Source organism: Nannobrachium achirus (assembly GCF_963921795.1).
Source record: "Nannobrachium achirus genome assembly, chromosome: 16".
Taxonomy (NCBI): Eukaryota; Metazoa; Chordata; class Actinopteri; order Myctophiformes; family Myctophidae; genus Nannobrachium; species Nannobrachium achirus.
In genome coordinates this window covers 40,984,966-41,003,959 of record NC_137823.1, presented here as the reverse complement: position 1 = coordinate 41,003,959, position 18,994 = coordinate 40,984,966, and the positions used below count along the sequence as shown (strand labels likewise).

Sequence of the window (18,994 nt, the reverse complement as noted above, 5' to 3'; positions counted from 1 at the left end):
ATAATATATAAAAACAGATATTTAGAACCAAATAACTGACATCATCTTGCCTATTATGTATGTAGGTAGGTAGAAACAGTTTTTTCCTCATATCAGCAAATCCGGAAAAAGACTAATTGAAAAAATAAAGATCACACATGTGTGAAGTGAGCACTGCTCATTTCACACTTCACACTAGAAAATACTGTTCCTGAAGACAACAGTGTCGGTTCGAGGACAGTATGATGATGATGTATATATAGACCCACATGATGGGGGGCATATTGTCCAATCAGAAAAGGGCCGGTATGTATGGATAGGGACGCACATATCCACATGGACGTACATACACACAAAGTCATGCATTGGAGCTGCTAGCACCGCTCAAAGAATATTAATCTGACTAACCACTTAACCCTGTATTATACTTTGTTGTACAATGATGAATATAAACGATCTACAAGCTCAGGACCTGTTGTAATGCAACACACTTGTCTGAACATTATTTGTATTTTGTTTCAAGTAGCTTTCCATTCATGAGCTCTTGAAAAATCTAATTTGAAGTGAGCAGTGCATTTGAGCAGATCATTCATTAAGCTATACCCTTTGTGTGTGAGAGAGGATTCTTGGTGACGTAATTGTTCATCACCATACAGTATATAATCAGTGTCCTTTGAATGAACTCAATGATCTTGTTGAAAGCAACATAACATAGTCATTTATTTATTCTTTGAAACTGATATACAGACAATACACATTGAGACAGAGAGATGGCCTCAATAGAAGATCTGACACCTGATAAACGTGTCTCTGCTGAAGTTTTGAAAAGTCTAGCTAGACATTTCAATTGTCTCAATGAAGACAACAGGACTAATAGAAAAACGGCTCTTGAAGCTATCAAAAAGGAAACTATTGATAAAGGGCTTTCCAGTGGTGTGTTGCAAGAGGTTTTCGCCTACATTCTTAAGTCTTTGTTGAAATGCCTGTCAGACCCAATGGAAAGATGCAGGGAGACTGCTATTCGCTTGATAGGAGAGTTTATTTGTTGTGTTCCTCGGCCAGAAGAATCGCTACCGTATATTATTCCCTGTCTGGCACAACGACTTGGGAGAGAAGAGATCATGGAGCCAGCAGAGGAACTCCGTTTATCTATCATGGATGTTCTGACTCTCACTGTGGAAGTGTGTGGGAGGCATCTAGCTCCATATTTGGATGACATGATCAACATCTTGCAGAGAACGATCATCGACCCTTTCCCAGACGTTAAAAGAGAAAGTTGCAAATGCACTGTTAACTTTGCAAAGTGCGTACCGGAGCATTTCCACATGCAGGCTGATAGTCTAGTTAAGCCCCTTATGCAAACGATTAATCATCAGCGCTCTGTGGTGCGGGTGACTGCCATTGAAGCCACCGGGACTGTGATCCAGTATGGCACCGGGAAAAGCCTGGATGATGTTCTGCCTCGCCTGGCGGAGAGACTGCTTGATGACTCACCACAAGTGAGAAAAGCAGTGACCGTTGTGGTTGGTAATTGGTTGCTGCGCCTGAGCGACAGATACTCCTACTTCAACAAACTCCTCCCCCTCCTGCTGTGCAGCCTCAGTGATGAGATCCTGGAAATAAGACTGCTGGCAGCTGACCTTTGGAGACAGACAGGTGCTCAGTGGGAGAAGGAGAACGAAGAAAAGATTAAGGACCAGATGGACTTCCTCCTCTCCCCGCCTCCCCTCTACCCTGCAGGTGTGGAGCGTCCAGGGTTGGGCTGTAGGGAGCTGGTAATCAGGAACATGAGCTGGATGGTGGCAGGCATTACCCGCGACCTGACCGATTGGCTGGTAGGCGCGCAGATCAAGTCCTCCCAGCTGCTGTCCGTGGTGCTGCTCCATGCTGAGGACCGCTGCACCGAGCACCTCCAGCGCCTCCTTGCCACCCTGTACCAGGCCTGTTCCAGCACAGAGAGAGAGGTGGCCGACAACTGCCTGGAAGCTGCCAAGATGCTGGGCACCTTCGTACCTCCTGAGGCCTTCCTTAAGCTGCTGCTGGAGCAGGTGGAGAGCAACTCCTTCTCCTGCCCCTGGGTCCCACTGGCGGTGCTGTCTGCAGTGCTGGGGGGCTGTTCTGGGCCCCTCCTCAGACCTCACCTTCAACAGATTGCCGACACACTGTCCCAACCCAATGTCTGCCAGTGGTATCATCGGGTGGAGTATTTGAAGCAGTTGATGTCCTGTGTGGATGTGTTGCTGTGTCAATGTGGGCCGGACTGTGGCTCAGTCAGTCTACAGCTGCTACAGGTACTGGTCACAGTCCAGAGCCTGTCCACTGAGCCACAGTTTAGTGATAAGGCCTTAGAGAGTGTTCATTGTCTGTGTAAGGCCCAGAACCTGGCCTCTGTGGCAGAGCTGTACAGGCGTCACATGGACCAGCTGCTGGCCTGGCTTGCTGCCACTGTCAGCAACTGGTCCAGTTGCTCCCCTGAGAGGCTACATCTGCAGGTCATTGCCACACAGTCAGGCCCAGTGATAGGGGAGTTTGTGCCCCAGGTGATGCCACTGCTCCAGAGCTGTCTGCACCCAGACAGAGACCCAGAGATGAGACTGATGATCTTCACCATGTTGGCCAAACTGCTGTTGGATGCAGCCAACACACTGGACTCTCAGAAGTGTTTCAGCACTGAGGCAGAGACGTTTCTTCATGAGGTTCTCCTCCCTAACCTGGTGTGGCATGGAGGCCGCACTTTTGGAGCCATCCGCACCGCTGCTCTCAGCTGTTTGTTAGCCCTACTGCACGGAGGGGCCATCACACCCACGCAGTTGTTGTGTGCGGAAGAGAAGCTGACTCCCCAGGTGCTGTCTGCCCTGGAGGAGGACTCTCACATGGCTAGACTGTTTGCTTGTCGCTCCCTCTACACCATGCTAAGACTTATAGGTCCTGGTCTGCAACACCATACACTCAATAAGATCTACCCAGAGGTGCTTAAGCGTCTGGATGACACCAGTGAGGAGGTGCGTGCCATGGCGCTGCGGACACTGGACGTGTGGCTGTCCAGCCTGACTAAAGACTACAACCCCCAGCACCTGGAGTTTCTTTTCCAGCAACTCCTTCTACATCTGGACGACCCCAACACTGCAGTGCAGGACCAAGTGCTGGAGGTTCTGAAGAAGGGTGGTTTGGTCTGCCCGGCTCTGTTAAAGAGGGAAGTGGAGGTGATGATAGACAAACATCGCAGCCCTTTCTACTGTGACCAACTGCTCCAGCACATTAACACTCACTCACATTGTAACATGTACAAGTAGTGATTGCAGATTATTGCACAATAATTATATGGCATTCTAGATAATGATCTGTTCAAACTTTTTCCTTATTTCCATTACCATTTCCTTCTACAACATGTTCTGAGAATTCCTAAATTCCTAAAAGTGTTGTTTTCTTTCAATGCACTGTTTTCAATAATTTGAAATGTATTTTGACTGTTCATTATTAGTGTAGGTGCTATAGGCAACACACACTATTGTTCTAGGTCCGAGAACCTGTTTTTTGTTAACCTTTTAACTGAAGTTATCTGGGTTGTAAGGCCAGATATCTTGGACAATATAATGTCCAATCAGACAGGATTGGTCATGCTTCACTTGACATCACAATATATAATATAAATGGTAAGATGGAATTAATTTCCCAGTGGATTCCTCGCGACTTGTGTCAGTGCAACCACACTTGCAATTTCCCAGAATTTCACCTTTCTAGTTAGTGTGGTTGCCATAGTGAACCTGTATTTTGTGTAAACTTTCTCAGTAATGTTATCTGGGTTCGATTTCTGGCTTTGTGTGTCCCTATGTCCATAGTACGAGACTAACATCACACGAGACTAAAGTCATAGAAAGTACGCAGACAACGACATCACAGCTGATGTCACGGACAGAACGGCCCATACAAGGAGATATGCATGTGTGACGTGTTCGATACCATACAGGTGCGATTTATACAAAATAGCAGATGTACACGTTTCTGTAACCAGCTTTTTCTTTTATTTCTATTAGCGAAATTAGCCTATCTACAAGCTCAAAATGCATTGCAATGTGATATGTTGTGATCTTGTAGATTGACTATTTTCGATTTCTTTATATTTAGTTTCGCAGGGTCCCCCAGGGGTATAGACCCCTGGGGGACCCACCTCCTTTTCCCAGAATTAGATCTACATGCTCTCAATGCATCTCATTGGCAGCTTGTAGATCTGCTAATTAATGTTGTCTTTTGTTCTTTTTATTTAAGCACTTTGGGGTGCATCTGATGTCATGAAAGGTGTTATACAAACTAGAAAGATGCAATTCTGCTCAACCTCCAGGGGGACGGTCTTGCCGGTGGGGGTCTTCACAAAGATCTGCATGTTTGTAGTGTTTGAGGCGCTAATGTTAACAATGTTCAGAGAAATTCTTCTCTTCCAAAGATTCTCAATCTAGATTAACTGTACTTAATACCTATATTAAATAAGCTGCCAAATTGAAATGAACTCTCTCTTTTATGTTGTTAGTGATGCACATTGTGATTGGTTAAGAGGCATTATCATAGTCTCCAAATATATAGATAAAGGGAAGGCTCAGTGGAGCTTAAACTAGCAATATCTCAACTGAAAGGATTTGCAATTGATTCTGATACCTCAATGGATACTAAGGAACATACAAACATCTATGCAAATATATAGACACCATCTTGGATTTGGCAATACATAATTAAAACTACTGGTAATGTGTATGATTCAGTCACATTCAACACTCTTCAACCTTGATAATAGTTTGAACAGTATTTAAGATATAGCAGGGTTTAGCTTCTGGCAGCATCTTGGATGCCATCTTGAAAATGTCACCTTTCCGGTGACAGTGCTATGGCTCAACAAAACTACATCCGAAGAACCATCAATACCTTAATCCAGGGGTTCTCAAATTTGTTGCGCTACCACAACCCCATATTATGAGGGAAATTATTTGGCAACCCCAGTCCCCCCCCCCCCTCACACACACACACACACACACACACACACACACACACACACACACACACACACACACACACACACACACACACACACACACACACACACAAAACACCCGCTCATTTTGAACATAATTCCCAAGTAAATTGTTTATGAACAGCTGAGCTAAATCAGTTTGTGTGTACCTCAGCCTATAGCTCCATGTGTGTACCAATTGCCACAAACGCATTCATACTTGTAGCTTTTGACAATCTGTGCTAATGCCAGGTTTCAATCTCATCCAACTTCCTGTCCCAGAGTTTGAGCCCCCCCCTCAGTGCCTCCATCTCTGAGGTGGGACCATAGTGGATGTTGGCAGGGACAGTCACTGCTGTCTCTCGAAAGCAGTCATGGCAGGCTGGCTGCGGTATTCTACATCTCTAAGAGGTAACACTCCAGAATTGTGGAAGTGTCACTGAGTGTCTTTTTCTTTTGCTTCAGAAGGCTGGCCTGGGTTCTCTGCCAGGTTCCTCTGAGCAGTGTGTGACACGCATGTTGTAGTACATAATCAACTTCAGCCTCAGTTATTTGCTTCACTTGTTTGCTTGCTTGAGACATCTTAGGTGTCAAGTCACTATAGTAAAGGACATTGGTTGCATAGTTAATAGAGCAGGCACAGTGGGTTGGGGCCTGACTGGGTATTTGTTCAATTTGTCCAGCAGTCAGCTTCCTAAATGAATCGGTTAAGGAAACAGTTCTCAAACTCTGGGACGCGACCCACAGTGGGGTCGCGGGAAGGTGTTTTTGGCTGCGGTTACATGGACAATATGTATTCATTCAGAATCAACTCATTCCGAACAGATTCATAACCAACTGTTTACATGGAACCTGAATAAAAGTATATTCCGATTCAAATATACATGTATATATACCAAACCTTAAATTCCAAAATTTCATGGAGTGGCATGGAATATTCTGAGGTGTTTGCATGAGCATTTTTATTATGAATGAGCAGTCATTCTGAATAATACCTGCTGCCCATGCAAATGCAGCCAATGTCACAGCAATATGACATCAGAGTAGCCTCGCGTAGCCAGACTATTAATTTTTATTTGTTTGCATCGGCGGATTTGGCTTATTCCAGTCTAACATTAGAGAGCCAGGGAAGCCACACTGTTATTAGACCCTGTCGTGTTTTTCTTATTTCGTTTTAGGGCTGTAATTGCAAAAGGGCAAGTGTGTGGACACAGCTTTTCTTACATTCAAACCCCATCGAAGCAGGTGCAAAGCGAAACAGAAAGAATTGCTGTTTTCAGTGACAAATGGGTATACTTTATTTTATTAATTTAAAATCTGCTACAACAACTGTGGAAAAATAACAACATCATTGAAACTACCTCGACTGTTGGTTGGGTCCATAAGGGGGGAAAACTATGTAGAAAGAAGGCACTGGAGCAAATCCGGACTACGAACCATAATTGTAAAGTGAACAGCAACAATGAGTCCTGCAACAACGTGAGAATTGACTGTGCATTGTCAACTGGCCATGTACAAGAGCCACTAGTCAATAATCAGCAGTCAGTGCATATCTGAGCTCAAGTTTGTTTGTGGAGCCTGGTGGTTGCTGGTATGAGAAGGACTGGCCAAGTGGCTTCATGGTGTGATGAGGAGGGATGAGTCTGTGGCTGAACTCAACGTGCCCCTCATCCTCGCCAGCTCATCACAGAGGGGATGAGAGGGATCCTCCATACACTGAGAGGTTAGGGCAGCGGTTCTCGAACATTTTCGTGTCATGGACCCCCAAATTGATGTGTATTTCTAGGCCGTGGGCCCCCATTTGAACATATTGTGTGACCAGATAAGAGAACTTCTTTCAAAATGTGTCAATATTGCAGATCACTTTTTTTTTGTCAAAAAGATAGGGCTAAAGGGCCCTATTCTTGGCCGAGTTTGCTAAATCCACTATTTGGGGATTTAGCATTGCGCAAGGGGCGTTCTGGGTGATTTAGGATTCTATACCTATCTGAGACGCATCGTTCGGCACAGCGAACCGACCCACCTACAGCTCGCTTGGCTGTGCCTCCCATGGCTCAAGTCCACTTCAAACGGCGCGCCTCCATTGTTTTAGCAGTTTTTTGCCTAACTACTTCCTAACTTAACATCAAGGGCAGTAATCTGTTCTTACCCAGCGGGCTGAGTGTTCCCAAGTGAAAATCTGTCATCCAGATGATTTAGACATTTTATTTTTCAAGCTATTATTTTACTATTTTTTAAAAATGTGGATAGCCCATAATCCTTAGTTCTATAATTAATCTATTTTTAGTGTGATTTAGTGTGATTGTAGGTTGGGTGATGCTGATTTAGTCACAGATGGCCTGAGTCAAACTAATTAGACCCTGAGCTAGGTGTGAAGTCAGACACCTATTGTTGAGCTAATCAGTAACAGGCAGCAGCATGATTCTGTACTTCACAGGAACGGCCAGTAGAGAGCAATGTTGACAAGAGCTCTCCTAGAGTCACTTTAAGTAGTGGGTTTTCAAGATACCATCCATTAGAGGACACAAAAGGTAAGTCAATAACCAACATACGGTACACCCAAAATATTGTTCCCGCATATTCAGTCATCAAGCCTAGCCCTAGAATGGCTGATATATTGATATTTCATAATCCCAATGTATTCTCACCACAACGTGCCACCCTTGAGCAAGTGTGCCTATTTAACAGTACAAGTTGGATAGACAATTTTGACTAAAGGTGGCCTTACACTAGCTGTAAATGTTTTTATTTATTTATATAGTTGTAAGTTGCAGGTTATTTACTGCAACTATAGTGGTCAGCTCTTGTCATATTGTATTACATTTCTCTTGTAATGGTAGAGAATGCAAGTATTGTAAAATATCTCCAAGATTCACACAGACCACATTCTCTGTACATGAGGGGGTGGCATTCACAGCACCACTAAACACATGTAAAGCTCCTTCAGTGAGTGCAAAAGAAATCACTGACTGTCACGCATTGTTGCCAGATTTTGCAAGGGAAACCAGCGGTCAGGTCTAAGAAACAAGCCCAAAAGAAAACCCGGTAACTATCAATATATACACAGTACAAGCGACTGTAGTAAAACAAGCCCAAAGTCGCTTAAAATAAGCAGACTTGGCAACACGGCTGACAGGCACATTGGTAATGCAGTTTTCATGCCTCACTGACTGAAAGAGACAGCTGAGGAGGACCTTGGTTAATCAACAGAGACTCATCCGTAGTTTGGCCACATAGCAAATCTCAAATCTCATTTGCTAAATAGCAAAATGGAGTCACTATTCTCATTGTTCCACCTCACTAGTGACTTGAGTACCTTTACTCGTACTTAACTTGAGTCAAGTTTAGAGGTACTTTTACCCTACTTGGGTATTTCCATTTTTTGATACTTTATACTTCTATATCTCAGAGGCAAATGTTGTACTAGAAAAAACTATATTATTATGATATAACATGTATTAACCAATAAGCCTATTTTATACTTGTTTATTCAAAAATAGCAGATCTACTTACTGTACAAGCTCACGTGTAATGTGTTGCAGATCACTTGGAACATTAGAAAGTAAAACAGATCAGCCTACTTATGTACCAAGGGTTTCTGCTTATGTACCAAGGGGTTCTGTCTACCCTGGTTGAGGCTGTGCACTGGAAACCAGAAAAGCTCCCTCACTCCCTGGGCTATGCCTTCCTAATCACCTTCATTGATCACCTGTCCAGTATGGCCGCAAGCAGCTCACAACTCTAGCAATTCCGTTGTCGGTTCTGAATGTGTTGTTTCTAGAAGCCGTAAAATGAATTGACCCCTCAAAGCCTTTGCAGTTTAGGCTTTTTTTTAGCAGACATTTTTAATCCAAAGCGACTTACAATAAGCAGGTAATACACATCACTATAATAAGCAAGATAATATGTAGGCCTAAGTACAAACAAATGCATAGGAATATCAATCTAGAAAAAAACAATAACATAGGTAGACCACGCACCAATATCAGTAAAAAATGTCTAAAACCTAAAAGAAATGTTATCTAGCTTCATGTATGGTCATTGAGGGAAGGGGGAGTACATGTACTTTGTATCATTGTTGTGACAGACATGACTCTTCATACATAAGGCTAAGGGTTGCAGTCCTTCCAAGCCTTACTACTAATTGAGGTGAAGCTGATTAAGCTTGAGTTGTAGACCGTTATATTACAAAATAATCAGCTTTTATGAGCTCATGAAATGCTTTTTTAATTCTGTGCTGACATATTATGCTAATTTGTTTTATAACACTAGATGGTGCTACAATACACTGCTACAGACATAACACTTAACAAACAATTACATCACTTACAAGAATGTAATTCAACAACACCAGCAGCTGGGTGGTATTTTGGTGTGTTGAATACGCTCAATTACAACATAAATGGGCTGTGTATGTTATGGATTTTCTTTAATTGGGAAAAAAGGGGGGGAAAAAAGAGATTGTGGACACTGGACATGTTTGTAAGCAATACTTTTTCCCTCATTCAAAAACAGTGGCAAAATAAATCCCGGTTATTATCATTACAATATGTTGCTTTTGCAGAATGCAATGCCATTTTGCTTATCACAAAGCAAAATGTTATCAGTGTACCAAGGCAATGGAAGATTAAAAGATGACTAGCACATGACTCTTTTTGCCTGTAGGCTGTATTTCTATATTTGTTTCTGTGAGTAGATATCCAAATGAATTTTCCTGAACTATTAAAAGTAAATCTCCTGTGGCTCTGTGTTAAAGTATGGTGGCATATATAATATCAGTATGAGTTTGTATACGTCTTTGAATATATTGCGAGAGCACACTGATGAATTAAATATTGAACACTCATTTGGGCATAGATACCTCTTTTCTGTATCTTCTATAAAAAATGTGTTAAAAAAATACATATAAATATAAAAAGAGGAAGGAAACAGTGACAGGCTCGCGAGGCAGCTTGGTACTTTGCAGGTCCCATGAGCCGGTTGCTAGGCAACGACATGCTTTGTATTACGTCCTGTCAAAGCTTGGGGAATGCTATGCCATCTCCGTGTGGATTAGTGACACATCACAGGAATCAGGTCAGACACCACAGGCGCTGTTAGTGGCCGAAACGTCCTAGCAAGAGACGGCGGAACGAAGAAATGACTAAGGGCTGTGATGCTCTCTGATACCTCAGTGGATGTACAAAACATTGCTGTGCAGCCCTTATTATGGGTGAGGAGGAAGCATATTTGGGCTTTAGTGTCGCCATGGTGTGGAGAGAGGAACCAAATGCAGGACTGTGAGGCAGCAGGAGCTGGTCAAAACCCAAGAGTGGGTGTTTTAATTAGGGCCTGTCAGACGCCAAATTAGGGTCCCATGCTGATCCTGATTATAGAGAGTGCCAGACCAGTGGTTCTGAATTGTCAAGGATACCCAAATATGTATTGGATGCAGACAATATTTTGAAAATAGCAGATCTACGAGCTCTGATGAGACACATTTTGCCGATGTAGGGTTAAAGTGGTGAAACTGATTTTGATTCTATATTAGTCGCTAATTTCGGTGGCGGCTCCCCGGACCCCACTTTGAGAACCACTGTGCTAGACCACCAAATACCAAGTTTTTGTTGAAAAAGTGCACAATTGTCAAATCAATTTGAAAAATGTATGGTTTAACTCATAAGCAAACAAATACATGAAGATGAATTACTTTTTCATTAAAAAAGGCACGCACACTTTTAAACTTAAACAAATATATTGGGTTAGGGTTAACAGCTGCAGAAAAGACAAATATAATCCATTCTCCATTACACAGGTGACACAGGTAAACAAAGACGGGAACTCTCACACATAAACTGACACATGCAAGGTATGATTGTGATAACTTACTGGGAACAAGACTAATACTGCATACAGTACATAATAGGGGGTGATTATAAATGAGAAACAGCTGGTTCAGACAGATGTAGATAACTAGACCGGTGGCAGGGAACATAATACAGATAGAAATATCAAACCAAGGCAAAACAAAGAATGAGGCATTAATCTCAAGCATGATCATTTAGTTTTTGAAATGCAAATAATTGTGCTTGGGAGGGACATCATTTGTTCTTTCAGTGAGCAATTGAGGAAAAGCAACATTTATCATGAAAATATTAATGACAGAACGCCATACCGGTACATTCATGTTGCGCTCACACTGAGCTCATTTCAGTCTTGGTTTTATATTTATGTGACAGTAACACCCACGATAAAAAAGGATGTGCTGAGTTCCTTTGCAAACCATGTCATGGGGACACCCAGCATTTGGATTTGTCTCCATCCATTGTACAGTGGAATGAAAGAAGAAATGCCTTGCTTCAAGTGACCTAAAAACAGGATTTGTCATTCTCAACAAATCCATGTGTGCCACTGGAATGCACAACCCACCTTTTTCAAGGGTATAGGATTATAGTGGGATACAAATGCATCTCTGTTGACCCTATGCCTCTTTCCATATAGGCATGCGATACACTCTTTAAAACCTTATACTTCATTGAATGTTGCCCCCCAGGGGTGTATGCTTGGATACAAATTTCGTAACCAAAAATGTCAGTTTTAGAAGCTCACATTGCGTCTCAACTTTGCATGTTCTAAGACGTCTGCTATTTTTGGTGAATGTTTGCCTATTTTAAAAGGTTCTCAAACTTTGTTAGAGACAATTTGTTATGGACATTCATGCTTATATGAGTTTTAATTTTTTTTCCTAAATGTTTTGGGGATGAATTTGGGGATTAACTGAGTTAATAGGCTCTGTGTAACGTACTGTAGCCCCAGCTTTCCTGTTGTTCCGGTTCATTTTCCTAAAGCAATTGTTTTATTGGCTCGGCAACAGACTTGAACAAGTTAACACATAGGGTGTTTAATTTTGCTTACTGATTTTGCTTACAGTACATGATTCCACCTCAACATGCCAAGTTGCCAACTCAGCTCGTCGACGCGCAAGGCCATTGAGACTGTCGCCGCACCTGCCTTTAGTAACAAAACTAAGTGCTCTTCTTCAGTTTTCCTCCTAGGAAAAGATACAGCTTCCAGTTAAGCAGATTTTAACTGGAAACATAAATTCATAATGTATTTCCACTATAGTTCATACAGTATCTGCTGCAGAGCCTAAAACAAAGTCATGGGGAAATGAGCCGGAACAGGAAATACATTAGGTACTCCACCTTCTGGAAACCCAGGACTAGAGTTATGCACAATGTATTATACCTCTTTGACTCTTTCCGACCTCCTTGTTCCAGCTCTTCTTATCGATGATATGACTGCTTATATAGCTAACCTTTATATTTACCATCAATGATAATGCTTCTACAATACCTTATGATATGTGATAGCTTGAAGAGTAAATGTCTCCACTAAGCCTGATTGCTATTGTTTGGTAGCCTACAGCCTCTTGTTATGGTTCAGCTAGTCCTTGAAGCAGCTACAGTATACGGTAACTATGTTCTCTGACTTGTGCCTGCTGGCAGAACTACCATACTACTGACAGGAGTGTAATTGTAGGCCTGTACTTCTCCCCATGATATCAAGTACATAAAGCATATAACCATCACCTAATTGTCTGGACTCCAATTGCCTCATCGATTACTGATTGATCCAGAATTCCACGACATGTCTCCTCTTCTCCTAGACCTACAGTATGGTGAACTCTGGTTTTCTATTGTCCGCATGCCCATCCTTCCATGCCACTTCTTCAACCTCTGGTGTCCATGAGTACTTTCTGTACTCTTTGACACTCTTACCCCTTTCATCATGTCCCCACTATTTATAATTATTTTTTCTCTTCCCCCGACCTCTCATTTTATCTCCCCTGTCTTGCCTTATTTCCTTTCCGCCTCCACATTTTATCCCTCGCCTGGAGATGAGCTTTTAAGTTTGAGGCTCTTTGAAGTCTAAGAATAATTCCCCTATGTGTCCAGACCACTGTTCTACTCTAAGTCAGTCAGAGACATTATTACATTACCCACACATACAAAGAGAGGTGAGGAGGTCTGACAGAGGTAAGGATTTAGTGTTAAGTCTTTCATTCAATATTACTCTCAGTCTGTCTGTAAAAGCACCACCTTTGTAGTTGACTGACATAATGAAGGTTCATTATGAAGGTTCATTATGTCAGCCAGCTACAAAGGTGGTGAACATACAGATCAAGATTTTTACTTTTATTTTTGATAACTAGTGCCAACCTAGTCTGAAGTCTTTCATTCAATATTACTCTCAGTCTGTCTGTAAAAGCACCAACTTTGTAGTTGACTGACATAATGAAGGTTCACTATGAAGGTTCATTATGTCAGCCAGCTAGAAAGGTGGTGAACATACAGTAACAAGAAGCCCCGCTAGCCCCCTATTAGAGGCTGTGCTGATCCAAACAAACTACCAGAAACCTTTGCCAAGAGAAAAGGCCATGGGGCTCAACAAAATCAGTAGTTGTTTGGGACCAAAGTGTTGGATGGATGGACACAGACCGACATTGCCACCTTTAGAATTGCAGCTACAGGTAGTACTACAAACTATTTTTGGAAGGTGCAACTACAACTAAATTCTGCTTCTTTGAGGTTTAGCATAACATATGAGCAGCATACGCTGTATTAAATCCACTCAATACTGTACATTTTGAAGACTTGTCTCTATTATAGTGTGTTCTCTTAGCACAGCCAGAAATCCCAAGGTGCCCAGAGCTGCGTAAACTCAGTTTTCTCAATTGCAATTTTGCGGGGGATCTTTACCAGAGTGACTTACAATTGCTGTCCAATGTCTTGCTCAAGGACTAAAGCAAAGCAAAATCTGATCCTGGGCCTCTTGCTACCAGACCGACACAGCACATGAAACTATTGCACAAGCACCGTTCTGCCATTACAAAGAATATAATGTAACATACGATACTGTATAATCCTTTATCATTACAAACCAGTCAAATAAAGTTGTAGATAGTGATAAAGAGATTTTTATAGCGTGCTTCTATTTAAATCATTTGTACGTTTAAAGTGTTTACATTTGTCTTGTCATAAACATAGCTCATTATATTATTTGAGTTTCCAATAGCGTAAACCTAAAACTGTGTCAGTATGACCTTAAACCTAAACTGAGTTCATCGACTTGAGATGAGATCATATTATTGCAACCTTTGCTACCCAGGTGCCTGGTACAGAAACATAAGTACACAGGGCTCTTTTCTTCTCCCCTTTGAGGGGAGTGACTTAATTAAAGTATGAAAACTGATGTTTTTCACATGAAAAACAGAACATGAGAAGAAATATGATTATGTAATGTTGATACTTATTTTATTTCATTCTTTTTACTTTTATTTTTGATAACTTGGGCCAACCTATAGTCTTGATGTGCAACTTAGTGCATTGAGCCGATTAAATGAACTGTTATGTTTTTAAGTTAGTATTTTGTTATACACATTTCTAATACACTTCAAGTGAGAAATTGGTTGAATTAAGTGTTGCTTTTGGCAAGGATGATTATAGACGCCGGACTAAACAACCTTCTTGAATCCTGACAGGCCAGTGTCAACACAGGGGTTGGTAGGATTATCAAATGCCATTTCTTATTTTAGGTTTTATCCCAATTAGACCTGGTGCTACCGGAGGACCCAAGAAAGCTGCAGGGGAAAATTGTGTGTTTTGAACAAAATGCAAAAAGGTGGAAAATCTTGATTGGCAAAATGGCTTGGCAATTTGAAACATTTGTGGTGGAGTGTCCCTGTTGGCCTACTGGCAATGTGCACAAAAGGTTTAGGTCTATGTGATCGGTTTCTGAGATTAGCTGCACACTCTCTCTCTCACAGACACACACACACACACACACACACACACACACACACACACACACACACGCAAAAACACGATATCAGCCTACTGGCCTACCAGTCTGGCGGAGATAGGATTGTATCTCATGAAGCAATAACCAAAGTGCACGCCAAAAAAAAAGGGGGAAGAAACAACAAACCACAACAACGTCAAACAAAAGATGTCTCATCTGTGCAAGAACAAGAGCCTTCACTTTCACTCCACCATCATCAATATTGAGCAGACTCTCACTGGCTGAACAATCCCATCACAGCAAACGCTTCCTTCTCATTATTGATACATTGTCTCGCTCCTTTCTTAAAAGTGCACTCTTCCCTTCTTGTCTCATTAGAATTAAACGTCTGAAGAGCATTCGGATGCAAGACGAAGGATCCCATGGATAGTTCAGAGCATCTCTGAAAGACTGAGCACTTCTTCTGAAGCTCAAACTGGGACAAAAGCCCAGGAAAGTGACATGTCACACTTGCCAATGTTGCTAAAAGGAACAAACAGATTTCCCTCTGGTTAAAAGAGGAAAAATACTGTCCAGCTAATACTCAATCATTTCCAATCTAGCGCATACACTGCCAATCACGTGTTTTCACATATTTTTATTTTTTTCCACATCGCCAAAAAAGTGTTTTCACTGATTCCCCCCCCCCCTTCTTTTTCAGGCTCGATCCTACTGGAGATAAACATTCAAGTGTAGGCCTACTTGGGCATGTCAGGTGAACATTTTCAACTGAGCTTATAAATTATATCGGCTATTTTTCACTAAAGGGGGGATAAAGGAGCTACGGTATGTAAAAGTTGCAAGTATAAAGTTATAGTATGTCAAGTACCATTTTGAATAAGAAGTAATCACTACAGCTTGCAACACGCACCCGTGCACGTACACGTACACGTACACGCACACACACACACACACACACACACACACACACACACACACACACACACACACACACACACACACACACACACACACACAACCACACACACTCTTTACTTTTACTCACTCCCTCATTAATTTGATCTTCTGTGTCAGTGCTATTTTAATTAATTTAGTTTCCATTTTCTGGACATATACAATCCATCTTGTTCTTCGTATAATTTTTCATTCTGACAGGTTGTATAATCAAATGTGATGCTTTGAGCTTGAGATTTTCTTTTGTTACTGTTTCTTATTTGCTTCAAGTTGAGGTGCCTTTCTAAATCCAATTAGTTTTTGATTTACTTGCAAGTACGCACAATGTTGTTGAACAAGTCACTTTGTTACCATAAGTTATTTCACTGAGTGAATAAATATAAGCTTTACAGCAAAATTACACTTTGAGTGTAGTACAAGTAACATTGCCAGGAAGTAATAACAAACAATGGTGAGATGTCTTCTTTCTGTTGAAAATTGATGTTTACAAATCCTGACTACTAATTGAAGCCGAGGCCGAATTGGCCCGAATCGCATGAGAGAAGCCTCACAGCACATGGTTGGTTCTACAGACTCAAAATTTCGCACGCAGATAGCTCAGATCTTTGCCTAGGTTCTTAGCTAGGCCTCGACCTGACCCGATATGCGGTTTTCCAGAACCGGCGCGAAGGGTTCGGAATCTCCTTATGCTGAGCTGATGTCTGACAATTGAAGCAGAGGCCGAATTGGCCCGAATCGCATGAAAGAAGCCTCACAGCACATGGTTGGTTCTACAGACTCCAAATTTCGCACGCAGATAGCTCAGATCTTTGCCTACGTTCTTAGGCCTCCACCCAACCCGATACGCGGTTTTCCGGAACTGGCACGAAAGGTTCGGAATCTCCTTATGCGGAGCTGATGTCTGACATCCGGCTGTCCCGGAAACCGAGTAAACGGCACAAGCGCTGACTCATTGTAACATCACTTCTGCTGACTCGACCCGATATGCGGTTTTCCGGAACCGGCACGCGCGTCTCCTGCCGCAGTGGGGAGTGCAGTCCCCAGCCTCAACCTACCCGATACGCGGTTTTCAGGAACTGGCGCAAAAGTTTCGGAATCTCTGTATACGGAGCTGATGTCTGATATAAAGGGACAAAGACAGACAGATACAGAGATTCCCATATACGGGCATAAAAGGGACACAGACAGACAGATACAGAGATCTCCATATATGGTCATAAAATGGATGCAGACAGACAGACAGATACAGATATCTCCATATATAGACACAGGCAAACAGATGGTCAAAACAGGTCCTGTGACAACAGGTTTAATGGGACCGTTCGTAACACCGGCCTCAAATTCGGCACAGAGTATTTCTACAAGGTGTTATTGATACTTTAATCAAGTAAAAGATGCAAGTACTTCTTCCAACAATGCTGTCCATGAAAGCAAAAGCAATAGAGAATCCTCACATACTGTCTTGTGAAACTGCTGTACCGCGTGCGTGCGTGCGTGCGTGCGTGCGTGCGTGCGTGCGTGCGTGCGTGCGTGCGTGCGTGCGTGCATGTGCATGTGCATGTGTGCTAAGCAGTCAGGAATCGTCACTGCATTCTCTCTTGGTGGGATGGAGTAATTTAACCTCATGCATGTCTCACAGCATGTTGCTTTTTAATGAGTGCTAGAGAGGACCTATAGACAAGCTGTGTTCTGCTCCGTCCCAGAAAAACAACATCTGCTAAGATCACTCCTTTTGTATTCATGTCGGGCTCTAAAAGGATACATTAATTTACACTAACCCACAGGGCTCCTCACAGCCATAAAAACTTGACAACAACTTGGATGCATAGCAATTGAGTTGTGAGCTTATGGATCTACTATTTGTGACAACGTTGTTCGACGGAGCCTAAATTAGGGATAACTCTCATCCAAACATCCAAAGTTGAACATTTAACTCTTTAGATCAAAATGGCAGACATGAACGCACAGGGCAGAATTGAGAATTGATGCCTTGTCATGTTATTTCCTTTTACAGGATAGGGTAAATAAGTGTCTCCCCTACGGAAAACAATTCAAAGCATACAATACCCCATACTCAGAGATTTTGGCCTAAATCCTGCAATTGAGTGTTCGAGGAAAGACTTGGAGGTGTGGGATTATTCAGCCTAATACTGGGTAAGGTAATGTGTGAACTGATATTGCGGTTATAAGAGGTATTATATACAGTATCCCCTTTAGAGTGTGGCAGTTTATGAGGGGAGCATTTCGCTGTTACTACATGTCATCTTTTCGACACCCAACCCAAACCCTTACCCTAACTAACCCTAACCTCCGTGAGGTGAGTCGCTAACCCTCCCGACGCTCCTTTGTCGAAATGATGACACGTAGTAGTAGCGAGATTTCACCGTTTATGAGGGGGAGCTGGGACACTGCCGGAATCAGAACTGGTTGGGGGATGGGATTTTAAGAGAGTTATTTTTATATAATATATAGGCCTTATAATATATTTTATGTGTATCCAGAGCCTCCAGGTCTGTCCAATGGTTAGCTTCATAGAAGTTGTTGGCAGTTATCGGTGGGAGCCGGGTGGCTAGGGTAATAGTTGATAATACTGGTCCATTCATTCATTTTGCATGGTTTGTTGCTGTGTTTACTATGGATTATTTACTTCTTTTGACTTTGGTTTTGTTTATTGGTATTCTTTTCCCTTTAGTTTTAGTTTTGTTTAGTTAGAGGCCCCTTTTGCAGGCCCTGAAGCCTTGGCCCCCTATCGCCCCCCTCATATAAGCCCTCCTAGTGTTTCTTCCCTCACCGGAACAGCAATATTACACCATATTACCTAGGAAAGAAGTAGTATACTATGTACTCTATTACTTATATGATTCCTGTTGTGCAAGTCAATACATCAAATCAATAAATCAAATCAAATGCTCTATGGGCTGCAATTGCAAAGCTGCTCACTTATGCAGTTGGTTCACCTGCAGAGGAGGCTGTGCCATGACAATGACGACCTGAAAAGGTATTAAACAGCTGGAGAGACGGGGAGAACCCTGTACTGAACAAACACTCTAACAATGACTGCTATTGCACAACATTTTTGTTAGGCATAGTTTTACTAAGGTTATGTTCAGGAATAAGGTTAGGTTTAGGCATAGTTTTACCGAGGTTACGTTTAAGAATATGGTTAGGTTTAGGCATAGTTTTACTGAGGTTACCTGGTGGCGACCGTCGCCAACAGATTGTTTTGGGGCTAGCGTTCTTGTATTCATCAACAGTCGAAAGCTACAACAAACAGTGTCA

At 42.2% G+C, this 18,994-nt stretch overlaps 1 protein-coding gene across 1 annotated transcript; it reads left to right on the top strand.

Annotated features, from left to right (window-relative positions):
* Positions 1 to 749: 749 nt before the first annotated feature.
* LOC308301033 (dynein axonemal assembly factor 5-like) lies at positions 750 to 3,272 on the top strand (the record flags this gene model as incomplete). The annotated part of the gene is made up of 1 exon (XM_080744931.1): positions 750 to 3,272. One exon carries the CDS (start codon positions 750 to 752, stop codon positions 3,270 to 3,272), a length of 2,523 nt encoding a protein of 840 aa, XP_080601057.1.
* Positions 3,273 to 18,994: the final 15,722 nt, after the last annotated feature.